Genomic DNA, 22,747 nt, shown 5'->3' with positions numbered 1-22,747 from the left:
TTGGTGAATTTGGTCTCCTTCACGAAGAAGCTGTATATTTGTTATGTTCCTCTGCATCCCCCACCTCCAATGTTTAGTTCAGTGCTGCGCACATAAGGAACCGCTCAGGCAGCACAGGTGCCAACTGAAATCAATCAAGCTGAAAAGGACAGATTTGCTTTTCTTTACTCTAGGTCAGTGGTTGTTAAACTGGATGTCATGGAACCCTAGGTACCCAGAGACTCCACAAAATAAAAAGCATTTTAAAAAATATAACAGTAAAGGGGCACATGGGTGGCTCAGCTGGTTGAGTGTCCGACTCTTGGTTTTGGCTCGGTCATGATCTTGGGGCCCTGGGATCAAGCCCCGAGTTGGGCTCTGTGTTCAATAAGGAGCATGCTTGGGATGATTTCCCTCTTCCTCCCCCTCTGCCCCTCCCTTGCTCATGTGTGCTCACTCTCCCTTTCTCTCAAATGAATAAAAAAAAAAACCTTTAAAAAAATACAATGGTAAAATTAATCACTTTCACAAGTGAAAATGTATACTTCTGACTTTAAAGTTAATGTAAACTTGAACTTACAACTAAAAGCCACTTTTACCTATTTTATATACTGGAGTTCTAAGCTGGATTTCAGTTGAGGAAAGAGCCCTGTGAATGTGCAACTGAGATCTCCAGCCTTCTGGGCTGCACTCACCTGGCCTGGCGGTCCTCAGCTGGACCACAGCATGGGCACTCCCAACTTCATTCTCAGCCATGCACTGGTAGACGCCTTCATCCTCAGGCCCTACGCTGACCACTTGCAGGGCCCTGCGGGACAGTCGGAGGCGCTGGCTGGAGGCGAGGGGCACAGCATTCCTCAGCCACAGCACAGAGGGCGGGGGGTTCCCACGCACCTCACAGGTGAGCTTGGCACTCTGGCCCCACGGGATCACAAGCTGGGACAGCTCCATGGTGACCTCGGGGGGTTCTGCCAGGAAACCAGAGCAGGGGTAAGAAAGGCTGAGGTCTTCCCATCTGGGACCGGACAGGCTGGGGAGGGATCCGTAGTCAGGAATGGGTCCCTCCTTCCCCGTGACTGTCGGTAGAGGGAAGGAAAGTCTCCTGTCTCTTCTGTCAGTCATGACAGGAAAGGGCTAGAGAGGGATGCCAGGCCTGTAGCCTAGTCCCTGGGGTCCAAGCATCCCCAACTCCCTCTGTCCTCCTTCACTACTCACTGGCCATGGGATCTCTCACAAGCCCTGACCCTGTCTGAGCCTTGGGCTTGGGAGCACCTAGAAAGACCACACCAACCATAGCGAAGGCCAAGGAGAAGAAAGTCTGTGGGAGACACTCACCGAATACCTGGACATTATAGAGGATGACTGCCGCACCAGGCTCCCCAACCCCGTTGTCGGCCATGCAGCGGTAAGTCCCCGAGTCCTCCTCACTGGTGGCATCGATGAGAAGGTTGCTTAGCAGGAAGCGTGTCTTGTTATAGGCAGCGACACTGGAACCATCCTTGGCCCAGGTGACCCGTGGGGGTGGGATCCCACTGGCCACACACTCCAGGATCAGACTCTGGCCCTTGGTGACGATGATGGTCTGGGCCTCTGGGGGGTAAATGATGCGAGCAGCCTCGGCAGTGGAGCCTGGAGGGGCCGGGAGGTGAAGGGCAGCCTGTGGGACCAGGACTCAGTGCAGAGGACCCCCTCTGCCCCGCCTCAGGTGGCCAGGCCCCAGGAAGCAGGCCCAGACAGTGTGCACTTGGAATCAAAGAACTCTTCAGGGGCTTATGACCTACATCAAGAGAGGCCAGTTACAGCCTTCCCCTGCTCCTTGGTTCCTTTATCAAAAACAAGGCCCTCCTTCTGCAGAGAGCTGTTGTAAGAGATGAGCTAATAGACTGGAATAGCAGCATTGACACAACATATGTATGAATAACCACGCATGTCGGCACAGAAAAAGATGAGGGGGTGGGCAGAGAGTGCAGGTGACTTTTTCTGCTTGCACTCAGCAAGTGCACCCCAAGTCGGAGGGTGAGCTAGAAGACAAGGAACCACAGTACCCCCCACACCCCTCAGAGGTCTCGGTGCTCATCATCTCTCACCGTGTGAGCACCTCATGGAGCTGAGCGGGACCTACTGTTTAAAGACACACATTTCTGTCCTTAGCTGTACAGTGTTCCAAGTCCCCAGAGCACATCAACTACTGGCTCGGCTGCTCAGCTAAGGGAGGAGTGATCCTTTGCCAGCGCTGGGGCAGAAGCGGCACTTGCCCTCCGGGGGCCCCTCCCCCCAAGTTGGCCTGTGTGATTCTGCTTTAGGTGTCAAGCAGGGGCAGATCTGGGTTTTATAAAACCCGCGACTTACACAGCTTGGGGGGCCCTTTAGGAACCAGAATGCCCAATTACAGAGACAAAATCCTATGACGGAGGGACTGCTGAGGTTTGAGATCATTAGTTACACAGTACATCTGCCTTTGGTGTTGCCTCTAAAACCGGACTCCACAGAAGACGTCCCTCCACTGAATTAGCGGGAAGCCCAGAAAAGTGCCTGCCCCCAGGAAATGCTCGGCAAAGGCAGATGCTGTTTTCATACAACTGGGGGAACGTGTGGGCCTCCGCGGACTGTCACCAGAGGGAGGTGATGGACACACCTCAGGGGCGCAGGCAGTGTAGGCTCGGCCTGGCTTCGCACCAGGCAGGCCCTGTGGCCTCACACGGGCACAGGCGCATCACCGTCTTTCCTATGCACGAGCTGTCAGCTGCTGACAACCAGGTTGTCTGGCCCCAGCAGCCACGACCCGACAGATCCCCACTCTGGAAGTCTCACGGTGAAGAAGACCTCCCAGTTGGTGGGAGAAAGCACAGCTACCCCCGGAGCTAGGCAGGGGACATGTGCCGCTAGAGGGGAGAGGACGCTCACTGCATCTGAGTCCTGGATGCCCCACTGGCCTGAGCCTCACAGCTCCCACCTCCGCCTCAGAGAACACAGATTTTGAGCATGGCCTGTGCCCTGCTCCCCAGATCCCCTCCCGTCTCAGCCTGACCAGCCCCTTCCATGAGTGAGACACCCCCCCTGCCCCTTACGGCGCACGCGGAGCCTGTCACTGGAGCCCGAGGTTTTCACTTCCTGGGTCACTGGGTTGTAGGCAGCACACTTGTACATTCCCTCATCCTCCTGGCTCGCATTCACAATCTGGAGGTTTCCCGATGGCATGATCAGGTAGTTATCTGAGAAAAAGGCAAGGTGAAGGGGACATGGGGTGAGTTGGGACTAGAATACTGCAGCCAGTAGTTTCCAGTGGGCAGGCGGGGCAAGAACCATAAGCTGTACACCTGAATCCGAATAAGCCCAAACTGAAAATACTATTCATCCCTGTAAAACCTCAGGTCAAGGGGGACAGAAATGCCAGGGAATAAAACTAGCCAATCAGCTGACAAACTGGCTCGTTAAGTCCCCCGAGTTAGTACATAGGTCCATGAGAGAACATTTTATACTTTCAAGGGAGTAAGGGGGGAAAGAAGCAAGATTTGGGGTCTGCCACAGCTGGGCTCAACCTTTGGATCTGCCATGCACCATGTGATTTTGGACAAGCTGATTAACCTCTCAAACCCTGTCTCCTCATGTGTAAAATGGTATAGTACGTGTCGCCTCAGAGCCACCATAAGGATTGAGGGGCCCCTGCTGTACACCTGGGAGAGGAGATGATCATTCCTGCAAGCCATGAGGAAGGAGGGAAATAAATTTAGAATTTCCCATGAGTCTCCGTCAGGGTCACGTCACCGAGCCACCTCGCCACTGCATTTCTGCAACCAGGGAGGAATATTCTAACTCCCAAGCACCACCTTCTCCATGAAGGTCACTGAAGCCCTTCTTCTGCATCACTGGTTTCCTAGACTTTGTCTGCTTCGGGGCCAGGGGTGCCGTGGGGACGGGGCCCCGCAGATGTGTTCTGCTTCTTTCAACAGGAGCAGATTCATGGCTTCTGGATACCTCAGCGACTGGGACGGTGTTCAGCTTTCTGGTAGGCAAAGCACCGGCCATCAACGCGGAGCCTTCTGGTGGCCTGGCCTGCCCCGGGGGTCCTAGTGTCTCTGAAATCTAGGTTCACTGAGCCTGGCGCCTGCCCATCACTGGGTCACCCCAGGTATGCACAGCTCCGTTGATGCCTGAAGAGTGGGAAAAACCGGCCTCCTGTGGGGTGGAAGCTGTGTATAGCCAAGCTCTTGTTGGGGACGATGGAGATTAATGCTCTATTCCTCTCAGTCTCCAGTTATCTCTGAGTGGCAGGATTAGGGGTTTTACCCTTTCAAAAATATTATTTTCTGTATTTTCTATAGTGAACATATATATTCCTCACAGGAATACAGGGATGTATTTTCCTTTCAAAATCAGAAAAACTTTGTGAATGGAAATATTTAAGTGTCTATAGGATATTCTAAAAGGAATACATTTTGAACTGCGGGTTCAGTTAAGCAGGGTCTCCTTGGTCTTGAGTGAAGGGTCAACTATGGGAAGAAGCTGTCTTCCTCTTGAGAGACATCCCCTCTCCTCCCTGGCATTCTGTGGACCACAGCTTGGCCTCTCCTAGCCCAGTTGTCACGTACCCTGTGGCCTGAGCAGGAAGCTAAGACAGCTGAGACAGCCGCATTACTAGGAAGATGGGGAGGGAAAAACCCCAAGTCCCACCAGAAAGCTTCCTCTGCTGTGTGGGAAAGAACTCCATCTCCCACTGGGGCAACACCGCAGCCCCATGGATGGCTGGGTTCGTGAGGCCACCTCGCTGTGTGCGCCTGGTGGCAGGGAGCACACACACGAAGAACTCTGTGCTGACAGCTTTGGTCAAATGGTGACAGCTCAGTGACATCTTCCAGAGCCTCAAAGGATGAAGAAATTCCTCTCAACAGGGCAGAAGACCTCCATTATGGAAACCAATCCCTTTAGGATCTTACAGGGCTAACCAGCAAGGCAGAAGACAGCTGACCAGCATGAGGAGAGGCCCGAGGGCATGTTGATGGGAGTTGGGGAAGCAGTAACCAGAGGTGGTCAGCTTCCCCACCCCCAGTCTCCGCCTCAGGGCTCCTCCTTGCTCACTTACCTCTTGATGCCTCCAGCCACTCTTGCTTGACGCTGTACCGGACCTGGGCTTTCGGGTGGCTCTCAGGAAGGTGGCAGGCAATGACTGCTGTGTTCCCCTCATCCACTTCAATCACGTGCTGCACGTCCAACTTGAAGTCCTGGAGGTCTGTGGAGAGAAGGGAAGGTGCCAACTGGGCCTCGATGGAGGAGAGAGACAAAGCACTGTTTCAGGGTGGGCGGATGCCTTGGTGTCTTTAGTCCTGATAAAGAGCTACAGGAGCTTCACCCCCGGGGGCTTTCCAGGAGTGTCCAAGTCCTTCCTCGAGCCTTCTGTTGTCTCTAAGAGTTTATAGGATGGAATGTTTGGCCTCCATCACTGCATGAGAGTTCAACTTGTTATATACACATAAGCTGGAGAGTGGGGACATGTGTGGAGAATTCCATCAGGAGATGCCCATGACACAGATTGGCCTCTTCTCTTACTCTGAGACATGGCGGCAAGTTGGCTAGGCCCATTGGCCCTACTGAACCTGGCAGGAAATGGGTCAGTGATCAAGGCCTAAATGCCCGGGCACAGCTCAGCCAATGGAGACTGAAGGGAATGATGGAAGAATATCCTCTTTCCAGTGCAGTCAAGTTCCCTGGTTCTTCTTTGACATCCTTGGTAAAAGTGACAGATCGGAGATGCCGCTCAATTGCTTACCACGGTTGTAAAGGAAGGCTGGGCTACCCAGGAGCTGTACTCTCAGTCATGGCTAATCTTTTCTTGGGGCTGGGGGGTGGGGGATCTGGGGATGGTCTGAGGGCTTTCTAAGGCAAAGATGGATCTCCGTGGTGTAGCTAACGGTAGTGGACTATGGGAGGGCCGAGAGTCCTAACACTAGGCTGTGGGGTCGGACAGTAGAGTGGCCATCTCTTCCGACTTGGCTTGGTGGCAAAACTGGGATCTAAGCTGGGAGACGATGGCGATCCACCTATTTTCCCAAATAATCCAACAGTTCAAACAACAAAACTCTCATTGTATGAGCCAAATCACTGATGTCGCTGAACAATATGGGACACCTGTCCAAAAAAAGTCCCGAAATTGTTTTTCAGGACTGTGGTTGAATTCAAGAGAAGAAATAAAATGAAACAGGGATACAATAAGAAAGATGAGAACTTTTACCCAGATGCTCCCTTATAAAGGTATTTAGAAAGTCCTCGAGGCACCCTCTCTGAATGTTGACCATACCACATTCTGCTCAGCTCCTGAGAACGGACGCCATCAGAGCTTTTACTGCAATTCCGCTGCAAGACTCCACCTGCCTGTGTTGTTTCCCGGAAGACCCAGAGAGGGCAAGAAGGTGACAGGAGCAGGCAGGAGTCAGGTTTCTCACAGAAGATAAGAGGTGATTACCAAAAACAAACAGCAGTCACCATAGGAGAGCCCAGGGATCAGGGCACGCAGTGAGGTCAAAAGGTTTCCTACTTAATGGAACTTTCCAGTTTTTAGACAAGCCATGCCAGGATAGGAAAGTCCTTTCATTTCTTTGAAAGGATCACTGTCACTATGATTACAGTATTTGAGTGTGAACGTATTAGGGGCAGGCACCAAGTCTTGTTTGTATATGTGTCCTCTGAGGCTAACCCAGGGCCTGGCCTAAGCAGATGCTCAGTCAATGCTGAACGACCAAATGAAGGACTATCTTGGAAGCGGGGACCCTCAAATCAGGTACAAGATGCCCCTTTATGTTGCCTATGAACTCAAATTTCCTAATTGTGTTTTGTTTACACTGCAACTCAAGGACAGAGGTCTAGCACAACATATTTTCTACAAAACTTTTATCTAAGTATGGTTATTATGAAAATCGACTGCTGCTTGAGAGGTTACCTCTGGAGTCACAGAGAGATGTGAATTAGCTCTGATGAAGGTAGAGTAGGAAATAAGTGCTGTTCACGAGTGTCACGGCAAAAACAGACTGCCCCATTCATTTCTATCTCCCTCTTTTACTTTTGCTTTCCGAGCTGAACAAGTGATATATAGGGGCCCAGGGGAGATATCCCTTACGGATTCCTTCCTTTGGGTGGGTATAGAGACTTCTGGGCTTTTAAAGAGTTATCTCGTCGTTGTTTAACTTTGTATGTAGGATCATCTGACTCCAACTGAATTGTGAATTCATAGGGGGCAGTCTATTAATGTTACACTCCACACCCCAACCCCAAGGCCCACTACACAGTATTCAGGACATAGCAAATGCTCTGTAAATCTCTGCCGAATGAATGCACAACTGGGAAGGTTGAGCCCAAGGCCAGCTTCCTGGGAGTGTACTCTGTGCAGCTGCATGTGGCCCCACGCGTGCAAGGGGCCAGTGCTCACTTCAATGCTCTGCTATCACCCTCTTCAAATCCTTCACGTCTGAGCAAGACTCCACATTTTCATTTTGCATTAGACCCCCCAAATTATGGCATCTGGTCCCGGCTGTGCTTCTCAGCCAAGACAGCGGATGTGTTTCTCCTCAGAGAGGAAGGAGATACAGACTACGGGAGAGGGTGGATGGCCTGCGCTGTGTATTCTGGCTAAATATTGCTAACTGCCTTTCAAAAGCAATGCACTTAAACAATGCAAAGGCCTTAATTCTCCTCTGCTCAGTGTGTGCCATACCTGCCAAGTCAGGAGGCTCCCCACAAAGCGAGCTGTGAATGATTGTCCTCTCAGGGGCATCTGGAAAATTCCCGTCACCAAGAAGCACTCTCATCCACAGTCCTATAAATCTAAAACTATTCCACCAAGATTTTCTGAGGTTTTTTTTTTTTTTTCCCCTCCTCTGCTTTATTTCAGTCCAAGGAAATTTGCCTCAAGCAAAGATATACTTAAACCTAACAGATCATTTAACAAGAAAGAAAGGAGTTTGGCATCAGAATGCCATCTCCATGTTAATGGCCCAGGCTCTTGCCCCACTGTAATTGAGAGCTTACCCAGGCACAAGGCACACACTCCTCCACGCACCCACCTCACCGACCCACCGCCACAAAACACGGCCGCCCCCTGTTGCTCCTCTTGGCTCCTTCTGCACCCTCTGACAACTGCTAAGTTGGAGACAGAAAGCTGTGCAGTGGGAGAGGCACAAAGTTGGGCACCGGTCAACCATGTGGCCAGACAGCCCCTCTGTTCTGATGCCAACATGTGCACAACAGCCCATGTGGGCAGGACCGAGGACACCCCAGCTGGGCATCCTCCTGGCAGGCCTGCCTTCCTGGCTTCAAAACAAATAAGCAGTACTTGGGTCCTTGGCCCTGTCCCCTCCCTGTTCCTCCTGAACTTCAGCCTTAGCGGGTGCTTCACTAGAAAAATACATCCAGTTTGGCTGCTGGAGCAGAAGTGGAGTCTCGCTAAGGGATCAAAGGCAGAGGAACAAAGTGATGATGGATCTGAAAATCAGAGCACCCCCTCTCTAGTGTTTTTAGGCAGGAAGGAGACTGGAGAGGGGGTGGCCTGGAGACGCGTGAGCAGTCATGGCCTAATCAGCCACCAGATGAGGCAGATGTAGAGATCTAGCTGGCTGCCAGTGAAGGAAACCAGCCTGTTCCCAGGCCCCTTTGTCTGCAAAGCCAGGTTCCTGACCAGTCCCCAGGCTGCTCTAGGCTCCACACTGGGTCTAGAGGGCAGGCCCTTCAATTCCAAATGGGGTTAATAGGCCACCCTGCAGAATGATGGATAGGGTTTCAGGGGGAAGCGGTTTGACAGGACACCTGCCCTTGCCTGTGGGCTGGTGTGTTTAAGAAGTCCATTAGAGGAATGTTTTTGCAGCTTTAATCCGCTTACCTTCCCCCAGAGCCCTCTCGTGCATCCTCTCTGTGTATTCTTTCGGCTATTTTATTAACATGTCTGCACTAATCAAGTGTTAATAGGCCCACTCTTGTTTCTCAGCTCTCAACAGGCCAGACGCCCTGGTCTTTGGGGCCATCTCCCGGTTTAGAGGGTCTCTGTTTGCTTTCTAACAAAGTCTACATAGTTTGGGCTGCATACACAATCCTGCCCGGTTCCTCCCTTCTAAGGCCTCCATTTCTTAACGAAAGATGTATCTTCTGATACGTGATCTCCACAGAACCCTTGGATACACCGATGGCAGGGATTCATTCAGACACAAATTGTGTGATGGGCTCCGGGTTTCCCCCTCACATCTAGAGGGTACGGCAGACACCTGCCTTCTGGGCCAAGGGAAAACCGGGAGGAAAAAAGGAACTGTGAGAAGCACGTGGGTGTGGCTGCCATCACCAGGGTCACATGCCAGACTACAAACAGGCACGTTTAATGGCAAGCCCCTCTGAGTTTCTTCTCATCTTGTAGCTCTGATCCTTCCTTCAGCTCAGCAGAGCTATGAATTAAATTACAGTATTTGGTGTATGTTCAAGAATTCCCATGACACAAAACTGTCAATCTTAATTGCAGTCTCCACCCCGCAACTGTTCTAGAATTTACACACCCAGTTACGGGGTGCATCACACCATAGCAGAATGCTCCCCGGTGTAATCCAGAAGGCATTTCAAGGCGTTTCCTCATTGGCCCTCCTCTCCCTGAGACCTCTCTTAGGCTGCAAGTCAAAGTTCAATTAAGTAAGAAGTCAGGTAAGACAGTGCCTTTTGGCTGGAGGCTGCATGGCATCACCCACATCCCCATTTCCATGAACTCAGCTGAACACTTAAAAAAAAAAAAAAAAAAGTCATTTTCTACCCATCCAGGCATTTCTTAGTATAGTCAGTCCCGTCCCACCCTCTTGCCTGAAGACAAGCCTGTACTCATCTGCTGAGGTCTGGATGGGTTCCACCAGATTGTGGGGGCACCGCATGGGGCTCCCTTGGCAATGTTGTCAGCATGGCTCAGTAGCCTCTTGGCCACTGGCAAATTTCTGAGCAGAAAATTCTACTCCCGAACTCTCATGGCCTCCAGGCCTCAACTGTCCTTGCGGTGGCTTGCTGCATCTGTGGCTAACGTCACAAAGCACAGAAAGACTTCACCCTCATGAAGTCCTCCTCAGCGACATGCTGACCCTGTGGCCCTTCCCTGACCCTTGATGACCTGTTGGAAGATGGCAAAGGTTCAAGGGAAGTAAAATGGAGAGGTGTGTCTGGCGGAGCCCGCAGCTCACTGCTCTCCAGGATGGACTTGGAGTTTGAGAGGGTGATGGGTCCCAAGCATTGCCTCCCTGTGTGGGCTTCACTTATGCGCACCCACAACACTACTCTCGACCTCCAAGTTGCCTGAGGACCTATGCCTTGACAGGACCCCAAAGGTCAGTCCTCTGAAATAAAGGGCTCTACAAGTGGCAAACCACGGCAATCAGCTCAGAAGCAGATGAGGCCAGAAAGCCTGGCGCCCACTAGGGATGGGGTTCACTGTGGCATGGGCAGGTATCTCAGAAGCCACGCATTCTGGGTAGTGATTAAGCATTTTGCCAGTCTGTAGCCCTGTTAGACTACTGAAGCCAAACGGAACTGCAGCCCACAAGGCTGAGCAATATGGGTCTACCCCGTAGTAGTTATCTGGCACATATCATCCTACCAGACATCACTGACTCACTCATTCAGCCAGGAGCTACAGAACCGTCTAGTTTGTCAGGCACTGCAGAAGAGATCATGAAGACAAAAATATAGTTCCTAACCTCAGGGACGGTTACTCTGATAGAGAAGACAGGTACAAACACACAAGGCAGCATATGATAATTTGCAAGAGTAGTACCTGCAGGCTTAGTCCCTACCATCTCTACAACAGCAGTCCAGCCTAAATCAGGTCACCTTGAGCTCTGGAGCAACCCAGAAAGGGCAGAGGGGTCGGCAGAGGCAGTTTTCATCTTCCCTCTGCAGTCCAGGAGAGTGGCTAAATATGTTTGTTTTTGTTAGGAGTTTTTTCTTGCCTGTCCAATTGCACAAATAATTTTGGCTCCAAAACTCTCTCCTGAGAGCCATGGAAACATGGCATGAAATTTTTCAAACACACTTTCCAATGAAAGCAAGGCATGCTGTCTCTTATTTAAGTAAAAACAGTTTCCATGGGGGTAAAAAAAAAAAAAAAAGACGCTTGCAGATGCCAAATACATTAGTTGTTCCATCTTGTGTTTCTTTCTTTCCCCTTGAGTTGAGGTGGGGTCTGTACTCAGATATGAGCCTTGGGAGGAAGCCGAGGATGCAGGAGGGATGGAAGAACTAGGAGGATGAGGGCAGAAGATCAAAGCCAAGACCAGAGGTGGGCAGGAGAGGAGAAAGGGCATAAAGGGAGGAGCATGATAGGAAGAAGGGAAAAAAGAAAGAACCTGGTTTGCAATGTCATTAAATGATGTGCAATAAACTGGCCTAAGGCTTCAGGAATTTCTTGGCTTACATCATTAAAAATATTTTTTTTAAATAAGAGAACAAGAAATCTGATTAATCCTTGAAGACAAGGATGGAAGCCGTGTCTTCATGGAGTCTGGCAGCCAGATGAACAGAGATGTCTGTAGGCCATCTCATCTATCTGACTTCAGTGCTGCGATGAGGTAGGCCTGGTTAGCAGAACTTGGGAGTTTCTTTTGGACTCGACGAAGGAATGAAATGGTTTGAAAAATACACTTAAGAGAAGGGGAAAAAAAAGATTTACTTGCCAGCAACCCACATCATACATATTTCTCTGATCAACCAAATGTAAACTACAAACTTAGTAATGGGAAAATTAATGTGAATCCTGGTGGTCTAGGATCCTGAGAGCCAGAGTTAGATCCTGGCAGAGTCTTTGGCAGGCTGGTGGCCTGTACGGGAAGAGGGAGGGGAGAGAAAACGGAGGCCAAGACACTCAGCAGGAATGGAGAGGAGAGCCCCAGCATGGTTCTTACATGCAGAACCCTGGGTGGGAGGCACGGGCACTGTCCGAAGGCCAGCGGGGCCCAAAGTGGCTCTACTTTTTCTGCCCACCTGGGCACTACATATTCCTGGGAATACCTGGGAACTATATATTCCCACAAGCAGTGGTGGCTACTGATGCAAGCTGCCCAGCACCTCTGAGAGTGTCCCATGAAGTGTCTGATAGAATGCCGAGCCTCATCCACCGGCATCTCCCATCGAAGTTTCCAGTTTCCTCCAAACATCTCAATTCCTTTTAAACAGGCCTTTAGGCTCTGACATCCATCAATTTTTCTGAACCCTCCCTGAATCTATTTGTATCTTCAACCTGTTTATATCCTAAGTCCTTGCTTCATCCTTTTTAACTTTCTTAAGCCTCTTCATAGATCAGGGTTTGGTGAAGAAAACTCTGCTTGTTTTTTGCATGCCCTTTTTGACCTTCTAGACTTCAGACACATTTTATCTGGGAGTCTTCCTCTTTCTAGACATTCACCGAAGGCCTACTGTGTGCCAGGTCCTGTGGGAAACCGTGTGGTCACAGAGACGAATGGCAGCAGTCCCTGTACTCCAGGCAAATGAGAGGGCTAGAGAAGGAAACACAGGGTGTTGAGGAAGCTGGGAAGGGGAGACCCCACTCCAGATGTTGAGGGCATTGAGAAAAGACTCCCAGAGAAGATACTCAAGTCTAAAAAACGAAGAAGGAATCGTTATCCCAAGGGATACAGGCACATTCTGGGAAAGGGAATGGAAAAGATGGTGCTGCGGGCAGGTGGGGCACCATTCCAAAAACAAGAGGAATATGCAAGATGAGATGAGAAAGTGGCAGAGTTTGGTGGGTCTAGAGCGGGAGGTGAGGCTGAGAGAGGGGCTTACGTGCCGCGCCACAGCCTGAGTCGTGTTCTGTGATCTCTAAAGTCTTCACATGTTTGTAGGTAAAGGAGCACAGTCACTCAACATTAAACATCATTTTCCCTCAGGAAAAAAAAAATGCTGTTTTTGCCTCAGCAAATAATTTCCCCCTTTTGCTGACATTTTTGCTCACTAGTGAGGGACTGTCTTTATCTTAGATGTGAACACTGACCCACCTGCAGGACAGACTCGCTGTTCTATTGTTCTTGGGGTTATTACCAGGCTCCAAGAAGGGTTGAAAGTCTACCAACAAGATCAAGGTAGAAATCCCTAAGCTTTTCCACACACAGAAAAGGGGGAGCCAATGGACTCATCTGCTCTCCCGACTTTTTTATTTTAAAGGAACCATCTTACATCATGTTCCTGAGGGGGCTCCAGTGATCTCAGGTAAGCTAATTAATGCATCCCTCACCTTCCTGAGCGAAGTCTGCTCTGGCTCATTGAATTTATAGGTGGTACCTGCTTAACAACTAGGAGGTCCTCCCTTCGCTCTTAGATTAGAAGATGGACCTATGATTTTTACTTAAGCATGTGGCTGTGTGTGCAAAGAACATGCTGAGGAGAGAAGAAGGGTAGGAATTGTAAATGTGTCTTTAATAGAAGATGCACCATGGACTCGAGGTCTTCTTTTGGTAAACTGTGACCATCACTCAATAGAGGACTGGAACCCTGGCTGTTGGGGGCAGACAGTTGCTGCCATAATGCCCTGACCTGAGCTCACACTACAGGTTTGTCTGGGCACTTGCACCAGGCCTGATGGGGTTAGTGTTGAAGATTTCACCAGAATATCAGGGGAAATTTTTGTGAGGCATGAATTTCTGCCTGTATCCAGTAGAAAACAGCACTTTGGTTAATAGGACTTGGTTTAATACTATAAGGTATTCTTTAGTCATTTCCTATTTAGATATTCAAGTTGCTTAGCTCCTTTTGGATGTAAATGGTCACTAATTTTCTTGTCTAATTGGCAAAGTAAAATAAAACTTACAGAATAAAGCAGCTAAATCTCACATTGAGGCTCATTCTCCCTTTCCGACTGTGTCCACCGCCCTGTAGAGCTGACTCGATCTCCCCAGCCTGGCAGAATCACCAGCCCGGCCTCCGGCTGTGGGCTCCTTTCCCGTCCTGGGCAAGCTCGGGACGCCACCTATGTTTCCTTTCCTTCCCCAACACTTCTTCCTGCCACCACCCACTTGCTGCAAAGCAAAGGGCTTGCACAGGATTCCCTCAGATGCCTAAGCTAACAACAAATGTTTTCCCAACTTGTAGCGAATGGTTCCTTCTTGTTTAGTCAAGGAGTCACCGGTTGGCTAAAGCAGATTGGCAGAGAGGAGTGGCCCTGGAGAAAACACTCTGAGGTTTTCTTTATTAATCACAGAACATACATTCCCAAAGGGAAAAGAGAAACAAACAGTGAGAAATGGGGGAGAGTTAAGGGAGAATCCGATGGGGTAGCAAGAGAGAGACAATCATCTAGTGGCTACATTCAGGTTCTGACTGAACTTACTATGGAATTACCTCACTGTGGAAATCGAGCTCCCTGTGGATGCATCAGCACGGTTCTAGAAACTGCACTGGGCTTAAATCTAAGGTACACAATGCTAAGAGCAAAATTTAGTTGTTGAAGGTCCTAGAAAGGTATGAGAGAACTCAAGAAATGAGAGAGAAAGATTGTCCCCACACACTGTTTTAAAGGCTCAACTCCCAAATCTTCCTCCAACCCCTGAAATTGAAATGAATCACTGTCAGCCTGAGCTCCCAGGCAATTCTGTTTCTGTCTCTGTTGGGGACTGACTGGCTTTAGGGCTCACATGTTATGGCACTCAGTCTTTTCCATTAGATTAAGAGCTCCCTAAAGGCAAGGGTTAGGTCTTCCTGTGCTCTGCTGGAAACTCGGAACACACCTCCAACTCTCAGGACACCAATCTCCAGAACATCCAAACACTGAACTCAGTGTTGGAGGACAGGTGCTCTGCAGTTTGCTGGTGGGACTCCCAGATCTCCAGCCTGTTGGCTGGCTTGACGAATTCTGGACTCACCAGCCTCCACAATCCTGTCAACCAGTTCTTTAAAATAAATCTATTTCTGCCTCTGTTTCCTTCTCCATATATATATATATACACACACACACACACGCACACATATATATATATACACACACACATATATATAGGCATATCTCATTTTATATATATACAGGCATACCTCATTTTATGTTTGTCTTTTTTTAGCAAATTGAAGGTTTGTGGCAATCCCGCATGAAACAAGTGTATTAGTGCCATTTTCCCAACAGCATTTGCTCATTTTCTGTGTCGTGTTTATTAATGCTCATAATATTTCAAATCTTTTCATCATTATTGTATTTGTTATGGTGATCTGCGATCAGTGATTACATCTCCGTGCCGGCTCAGTTGATGGTTAGACTTTTTGAGCAATAAAATATTTTTTAGTCATAATGCTATTATGCACACTATAATGCACTATAACACTATAATGCACACTTAATAGACTGCATGATAGTATAAACATGATTTTTATATGCACTAGGATACCAAAAAATTCATTTGACTCATGCTCTTGTGAGACGTCTGGAACCAAACTCACGACATCTCCAAGGTGTGCCTGTATGTATAAGCAGTTCTGCTTCTCTGGAGAACTGGACTCCAACACAGATAAAGAAAGCTAGAAATATTTCAGTAAAGACATGGCCACAATCGTCCCTTATGGCTTATTCTGGTTCAGGGTCTGAGCCGAGAAGACCTCCAAGAAGTGTCTGACAGGAACCAGAGGTGCGGGGAGCTGAACAGAAAGAAACATGGTTCCTGCATGTGGGGGTCCCCCTGTGCTGAGGGCCAGGGGTCACCCCGCCTGCTGGCACAAGCCAACCACTACCTGGTTAGAACAATGAGCCATCAGGAGCATCAATGGGCAGCTCTGTGGCTACAGGGACAACACACAATGCAGTGACACCATGGCCACCCTCCAGCGCAGTGAGGAGGTAGGAATCTGGGCTAGAGCTCATATGTATATGCACTGCTGAGAAATTCAGAGGAAACGGGCTAGTTCTCTCTTCCCAATGAGCCAGTCCTGTCTCTTGGCTCTGGCTAGGACTGGAAGCTTTGCCACTGTCTGGACTTGTTCTTCTGAAGGCCGTTCCCAGAATGGGGCTGGGCAGCACAGGGCTGGACGAGGGCCCCAGGGCCTCCCGTAGGCAGCCACCAAACGGGTGAATGTATAAAGCCTGGCATTTATAGAAGGCTTCAAAATAGTACTATTTTGAACTATTTCATGATTTGATCCTCAAACACAAACACACACGAACAAAAAATGCATGATACTGATGCTATAATTATCACTTTGCTCATTTCAGTGTTGTGGTAACCTGAGGGATTAAGTGACATGCCCAAAGTCATATCAACTCCTAAGGGCAGAGTCAAAACTTAAACCCAAGGGTTTTTTTCTTTTCTTTTTTAAGTTTCTTTTTTATTCTCCATTATACCAGTTAGTCTCTTCTCTTTATTCATGGGTTAAATGATGTCATCGTCTGACCTTCCTCAGATTTGGAGTCATGGAGACAGCTGCCTAAGGGGAGCTCCTTCCTTTCCTGTCAGTGGCCTCACCTTCTGACATCTGGGGCCAGAGAAAGGATAATTCAAGTACAGGCCTGCGTCTTAGTGCTTAACGGCCTTGTGGACAGGTTACAGATCCAGTCTCAATTAAACGAGCATTAGCTTAAGACTTCACATTAGTTTGAGGACTAAAGTTCCCAGGTACAGAATTACCACCCAGTTACCACCTGCTTTATTTCCAACAACAAATGGGACCTAGGGATGATAGGAGAATTGGGAGAATTAAAGAATTTAAAAAAATGGAAAAAAGCTAAAAATGAATAATTATGTAGGAGTTTATTAGAGGTAAGGATTATTAGAGGTGAGGACTAGAAAACAGCTTTCACAGCTCTGCTGAATTGTGATTACTTGCTGGGTTGTGTTGAGAACAATTCTAAGGCTGAATCAGAGTACAGAAAAAAGGAATATGGTGTCCATTGGCAATGTCTGCTGTTGGTTCAGGTGCAGAGAGTGGGAACACTGGAGCCATGTAGAGTGGTTGGCCTCCTTATATAAAGCTTGGAAAAAAAAGGAGAAATGAAGAAAGGAGATCAAAGTCAAAAGTATTTTGAAAAGCAAGAATTAGACAAGGTGTTCTGAAGTGAGGCATTAGCAGCAAGAGATTTACCACAAATAAAGTTTAGGTTCAATAGGAGAAAAGTTCTGCATAAAGGAGAGTGGGATGGACACCTCCACAGGGAGTGAAGACAGCAGTTATCCACACGGGTTTCTGTTCTACTGAAGACCAGAAGCCAATGTCCAAGCGTAACCCCAACCCCCAGCATCTAAGTCAAAGAGGTCTGGACTAGGAAAGTTCTTGTTAGAGGTCTCCTCCATACCCCTGAATCCTCAAGCCAGGTCCAAGCCCCCACCATCGAAAGGCCCCAGTGATCTAGGAGTTCATGAAGACATAGGAGGCAGCACCTTGTTAGGTAGGCCAAACAGTGAGTGCTTTGTCTGAGGATGAACATCTGAACGCATGCAAAAGAGGCCAGAGGAAAAGGAAGCCTTAAGTGCTGAGTGTGGGCGGGTGCGTGTGCGTGTGCGCCCGCATGCCACTGCTCAGCCTTGCCTCTAAATGCAGACCATGCCTCAGTAATCCCTTCACCACTCAGCCTCCCTCCATCAGCCAACCAGCAAAACACAGCCCCCATTCTGCTCAGGAATGTGCTTTCAGAAACTTAATCTAACTGCTGAGTCTGGGCCAAATCCCCCATGGCATTAGCCCAAAGACAGCACCCCATTCTGCCACTGCTTCCGCCTCCCCCCGGCCTCCTCCGGGCTGGGCAGGCTGCAGTTCCACTCCGCGGCCACAGCTCCTCAGAGCCTGTTCTCATTTCTAGCACTTCTCCGTCCCTCCAGTCAGCTCCAAACATTTCACTTCTGATTCATGTCTCCACGACAAGCCAACAGTTCTTGGCTTTCAAGCAAGATTCACTGGGCTTCCGCACAACCCACTTCTTCTCCCCCTGGGCCTTCTGGGATGCAACCAAACCCTCCCCTTTGTCCTCACTGTCAACTGTAGATCCCTTTAAGTGCCACAGAAAGAAGTGGCCAGGAATTTTTTAAAAATAAAGGTGAAAAATGGTTTCTCCTCAAACAGATACACCTTGAAGTAGAAGGAGGGCTCCAACATAAATCTTGTACTCTCCAACTATCCCTTCCTCCAAATAAAACGTTCAGCCTGGCTCCTAATGAGGCCAAATGAATGGTTATGGAGTTTCCTGAGCCTTCACAGACACGTGCTAACCATCTGCAGACGAGCAACGCTATCCTTTAAAGGCATGAACGCTACTAAAAGGCACATCTTACTTGTAATAATGAACCACTGGAAGTGACCTAATGGCCCACAATCAGGACATATGGTAGATCCACTCAAGGCATGTTCGAGGGCCATTGGTAACTCTGATCCTGCTCTGCTGCAGGCTGCGGGGGACAGATGACTAGGTAAGGGGAAGGGGGGACCCACTAGAGAGATGGTTACCTGGGGTGGACATAAGAAAAATGCATTGGTTGTTGACTTATTAGTGCACTTTGTGTACTTTACTGGATGCATTTATACTCAACAGAAAAAGAAAAGTAAATATAGTCATATGGCTAAGGAAAGGTGCTTACCACACAATGCTGAGGGGAGAGAATATGGACAGAAGCTGTGTATATTCAGTAGGTCGCTATGACAGTGTGAAAGTATGGGCATGCCCTCATGCTCAGTGACATGAGTCAGAGAAAGACAGGTACCCCATGATTTCACTTACAGGTAGAATCTAAAAGACAAAACAAAATAAAACCCAGACTCACGGACATAGAATAGAGAGTCCTGGTTGCCAGAGAGGAGGTGGGGGGAGGATTCGTGAAGGAGATCAAGTGGTCCAAGCTTCCAGTCATAAAATAAGTCATGGGGATATAATGTACAGCACAGGGAATACAATCAGTAAAGGTGACTGTGTGTGGTGACAGATGGTACGTGGGCTTATTGTGGTGACCATCTCACAAGGCACACAAATGTCAAATCATTATCTTATACACCTGAAACTGATATTGTATGCCAATTAGATACTTCAATAAAAAAAGAAAGTATGGGTATGGATCAAGACTGGAAAGTATCCTCCAAAATGGTAAATGGTGGCTGTGTGATGATGGTGGGCTGAGGGGAAATGTTATTGTATGTAATATATATAAATTCTGTACTTTTTGTAATGTGATTTTCAACACAATTGAAAAATATAAAAGAGGAATATGATCGTGGGAGTGCAGCTCTGACCTCAGCCCTTCTTGTACAATGAGATGACCCCTCCCTACCCTCAACCCCCCTCACCTATGTCTGCCGGTACCCTCCCCCTCACACCCCACAAGCACAGATGGAGGGGAGGGCCCAGCTCGTGGCCCAGGACCTGCCTCCCTCACTGACCATGCACAGCCTACCTCCCAGAGGCCTGGGGCTCAGATTCATGTGCTCCTTCTGCCACCAAGGAAAATAGTTCCCACTGCATGAGGAGGCGGCAAGATGCAGCCCAGGCTCAGCCTGGTCCCCTGGGGGGGCAGCTGAGGACCCACCCTGCTTTCTCCCTTCTCTGAGAAAAGGGCAGGGCTGCTTGACTATTTCCCAAGAAAACAGCAACAGGGCCGGCAGCCTCTGCCCTGTGCTTTCACAGAGGGATATCCCTCCAGGGACCAGATAACCAGAGGGCAGGGAGGGGTCTTTTCTCCCCTGCTGGTGTACTTCCTCATCTCCTACTGCTTTCCTCCAGGATCAGCCAAACTTTAAGGGGCAATGCAGAAATTCGAGGCTTTAGGCATGACCCCTAACACACACCACTCAGGAGGGTGATTACAACAGTGACATAGAAGTTTGAAGCAAACAGTCAGGGGTAAGGGGACCCTGCTAGGTCATGAGGGAACAAGGTCCAAGGAAGAAGAGGTCATTCTTAATATGTCCTGGTTGTAGACTCAGCATGTAAGAATGGATGTTGGGGCTGCCCCACAGCCTTCAGAAGTTTATTCCGTAAATCTTGTCTCCTGTATGTATAATGGATAGAAAATGAGGCAATGTGTGTTTTGCACTGGGGTACCATAATACACTCAAGTGATAATTAAAAATTAAGAGTACTATCAAGTCTTCACTGGGCATCCTCCTTGGACCAAACTGGACCCCAATCTCATCCTCTTTTCTGTTCGTTTTACTCTTGGCCACAGTTTCCTTCTCATTGTGCTCTACTATTTATATATCTGGCATACGGAATACACTTGCTCCTCAAACAGACGGGAGGCCACGTGTGGGATGGGCAGCTCTGTTTGCACTATACATGGCCCTGTAAACGCTCTGACCATAATTGCCCTGAGGATGGGGGATGGAGGACTGGGTGGGGGGGACAGGGAGCAGCTGGTTCAGTCACACCCACAGCCAGAGGGAAAGCAGAAAGCCGTGGCCTGGGAACAGTTCAACCACGTGGAGTTCCCCTCCTTCTAGACACTTACTCCATAGCAGGCCCCTATTTAGGGAGCAGCTTCGCAGGGGCCCAGCGGTCCTCCACCCCTGGGGACTGCTGAGCACCTACTGCTCTCCAGTTTGAAATTTCACATTTTAAGGCTCCCTTTCACATGAAGACTACTGACAAGGGGGTATGGACAGCCTGGGGGAGAAAGAGAATGGGAGAGAGGAGGAGAGAGGAGCACCAGGGCTGAAGAGCAAGGAGCAGCACTCACTGGCCAGTGTCACAGTGGCCGGCACGCTGGCCACAGCTCCTGCAGGCATCCGGGCCACACACTGGTACCGTCCCACGGTGTGGTTGCTGAGGGCGGTGACGACGAGGGTCCCACGGCTGATGAGGATGCCCAGAGCATCATGTGAGCCATTCAGCTCCTTCCCATTCAGGCGCCAGGTGGTGTTCATCCATGGGGGTTCCACAACGCAGCCGAGGATCACGGTTCCTCCGAGCTTCTGGACCGTGGAAGAAGGCTGGACAGTGACCTGAGGGACCTGGTCTGGAGGGAGAACAGGGACAGAGCCATGAACGAACATCCCCATGAAGCCAATAACATGACCTTTTCAGAAGCACAGCACCCAGGCGGCCTTTCCAAGCTGAGCAACCTGGGGGAGTCCATCTTCCCTTGAAGAACTCCCCGGTGCTTGGGTCCATTCCCCAACCTGTACATGTTCTCAGAAGGCAGACCGGAGGGGCGCCTGGGTGGCTCAGTGGGTTAAAGCCTCTGCCTTCAGCTCAGGTCATGATCTCAGGGTCCTGGGATCAAGCCCCGCATCGGGCTCTCTGCTCAGCAGGGAGCCTGCTTCCCCCTCTCTCTGCCTGCCTCTCTGCCTACCTGTGATCTCTGTCTGTCAAATAAATAAATAAAATCTTAAGAAAAGGAAGAATGAAGAAGGAGGAAGGAGGAGGAAGGAGGAAGAAGAAAGAAGAAAGAAGAAGAAGGCGGCAGACTGGAGTGGCAGCTTCAGCTTTGGGGTTGGACAGACCTGGGCCCAAACCCCAGTGCCACGGCTTCTGAGCCAGGTCACTAGCCTTTTTGCATCTCAGTTTCTTACCTACAGCATGGGGCTAGGGACACTTGGCTCCCGGGACAATGCGCGTCAATTGCCTGCAATAATCTCCTACAGTAAATGCTCAGTTAAGGGCAGTTACTATTACTTCTCCTCTGCTGGTATATATTTAAAACGATTAAAATACTAAAATGCAACCAATATGAGGCTGCCAAGATGATGTCTCATCTTGTATTACTAAGTGTACCCCCAGAAGGCCATGAAGCGTTCTTTGAAATCCAGGAAAAGAAAGGCCTTGTTAAAGGGTCACTACTGAATGAGACGTGAAGGGGCAAAGTGTTCTTGTAAGAGGGGCAGGCTGAGAAAGGGAAGGAAAGCACTCACCCAAGTCAGCAAAGCAGCCTGTTGTGGCCAAGAGGAGGCAAGCGAGGGTGACCTCGGGCCTTTTTTCTCTCTGAGTTGTCATCGTCCCATGCAGCACGGTGTCACAAAGGGTTCGAGCCAACGTCCCATAAGCCAGTGGACTCACTCCAAGAGGTACTACGATCCCCCGCACTGCTCTGTTGTGAGAAAGAGAGAAATGGCCCTGGTGAGTGAGGCTGCCTGCCACAGGGCCTGGCTCTGTCGCCTTGCCCCCTGCCTCTAGCACACATGCTGGCCACATTCAAGATGTTGACCTGAACAGCTGCTGGAAGACCAAAGAACACTCTCCCCTATCATTTCTTATCTAAAAGAAGCTTCTTTTAAGCGGCTCCCCTGGGCCAGAAGGGGATTTTATTGTGGCACGAGTGCTACAGGCTTGCCCCGTGTATGGGCAGCAAGGAGGGCAAGGGAGCCCAACATTAGAGGGGCTGGGACCCCCAGCCATGGCCAGGGTCTGGGCTGTGAGCATCTCACACACCTGTTGGGAACCATGTGTTCGCAGGAGGTCAGATATCCACAGCCACACGGCAGTCTATGCTGCCACTACCAGACTACCGTGGACAGTACCATCATATGCATAATGCATGCTGAACTCCTTGTTTAGGGGGTGTCCCTGATGAATCCTAAGGTCTCAGAGACTCCAAGAAGATCGTTTCAAATCTCTGTACTTTAAACACAATAGGAACCTTTTCACATTTTTTTTCTATCAGTGCTCTGTACCCAGTGGGGAGCTTAACAGATTTGGAGTAAGGGGGATATAGAACAGTGAGGCATTTTAACAGTGAGTGCTAGAAGAAAACTCCATTAACAGATTTTTAAACTAATACCAAAAAGCAAGTTTTGGTTTCCTCTCCATTTTCCAGATATTTGTTTTAATTCTTTACTATTCCCCAACAAAATAACCTATTTATCTAGAGCACTGAATGAA

At 49.2% G+C, this 22,747-nt stretch overlaps 1 protein-coding gene across 2 annotated transcripts in view; it reads right to left on the bottom strand.

The window, feature by feature from the left end:
• Positions 1-21,967, bottom strand: part of BOC (BOC cell adhesion associated, oncogene regulated) — a 36,009-nt gene extending 14,042 nt beyond the window's left edge. For both annotated transcript variants that reach the window (XM_080820873.1, XM_080820874.1), the window contains exons 1-6: positions 21,781-21,967; positions 20,607-20,885; positions 5,060-5,206; positions 3,048-3,191; positions 1,315-1,608; positions 675-947 (exon numbers count right to left, since the gene is read on the bottom strand). In XM_080820873.1, coding sequence (XP_080676999.1) covers positions 675-947; positions 1,315-1,608; positions 3,048-3,191; positions 5,060-5,206; positions 20,607-20,885; positions 21,781-21,862 — 1,219 coding nt within the window. In that variant the 5' untranslated portion in view covers positions 21,863-21,967. The remainder of the gene's footprint in view (positions 1-674; positions 948-1,314; positions 1,609-3,047; positions 3,192-5,059; positions 5,207-20,606; positions 20,886-21,780) is intronic.
• Between the last annotated feature and the right edge of the window lie 780 nt (positions 21,968-22,747).

The sequence above is a fragment of the Martes martes genome (assembly GCF_963455335.1).
Source record: "Martes martes genome assembly, chromosome: 1".
NCBI lineage: Eukaryota > Metazoa > Chordata > Mammalia > Carnivora > Mustelidae > Martes > Martes martes.
Note: the sequence above shows the minus strand (reverse complement) of the source record. Positions and strands in the feature narration are given on the sequence as shown.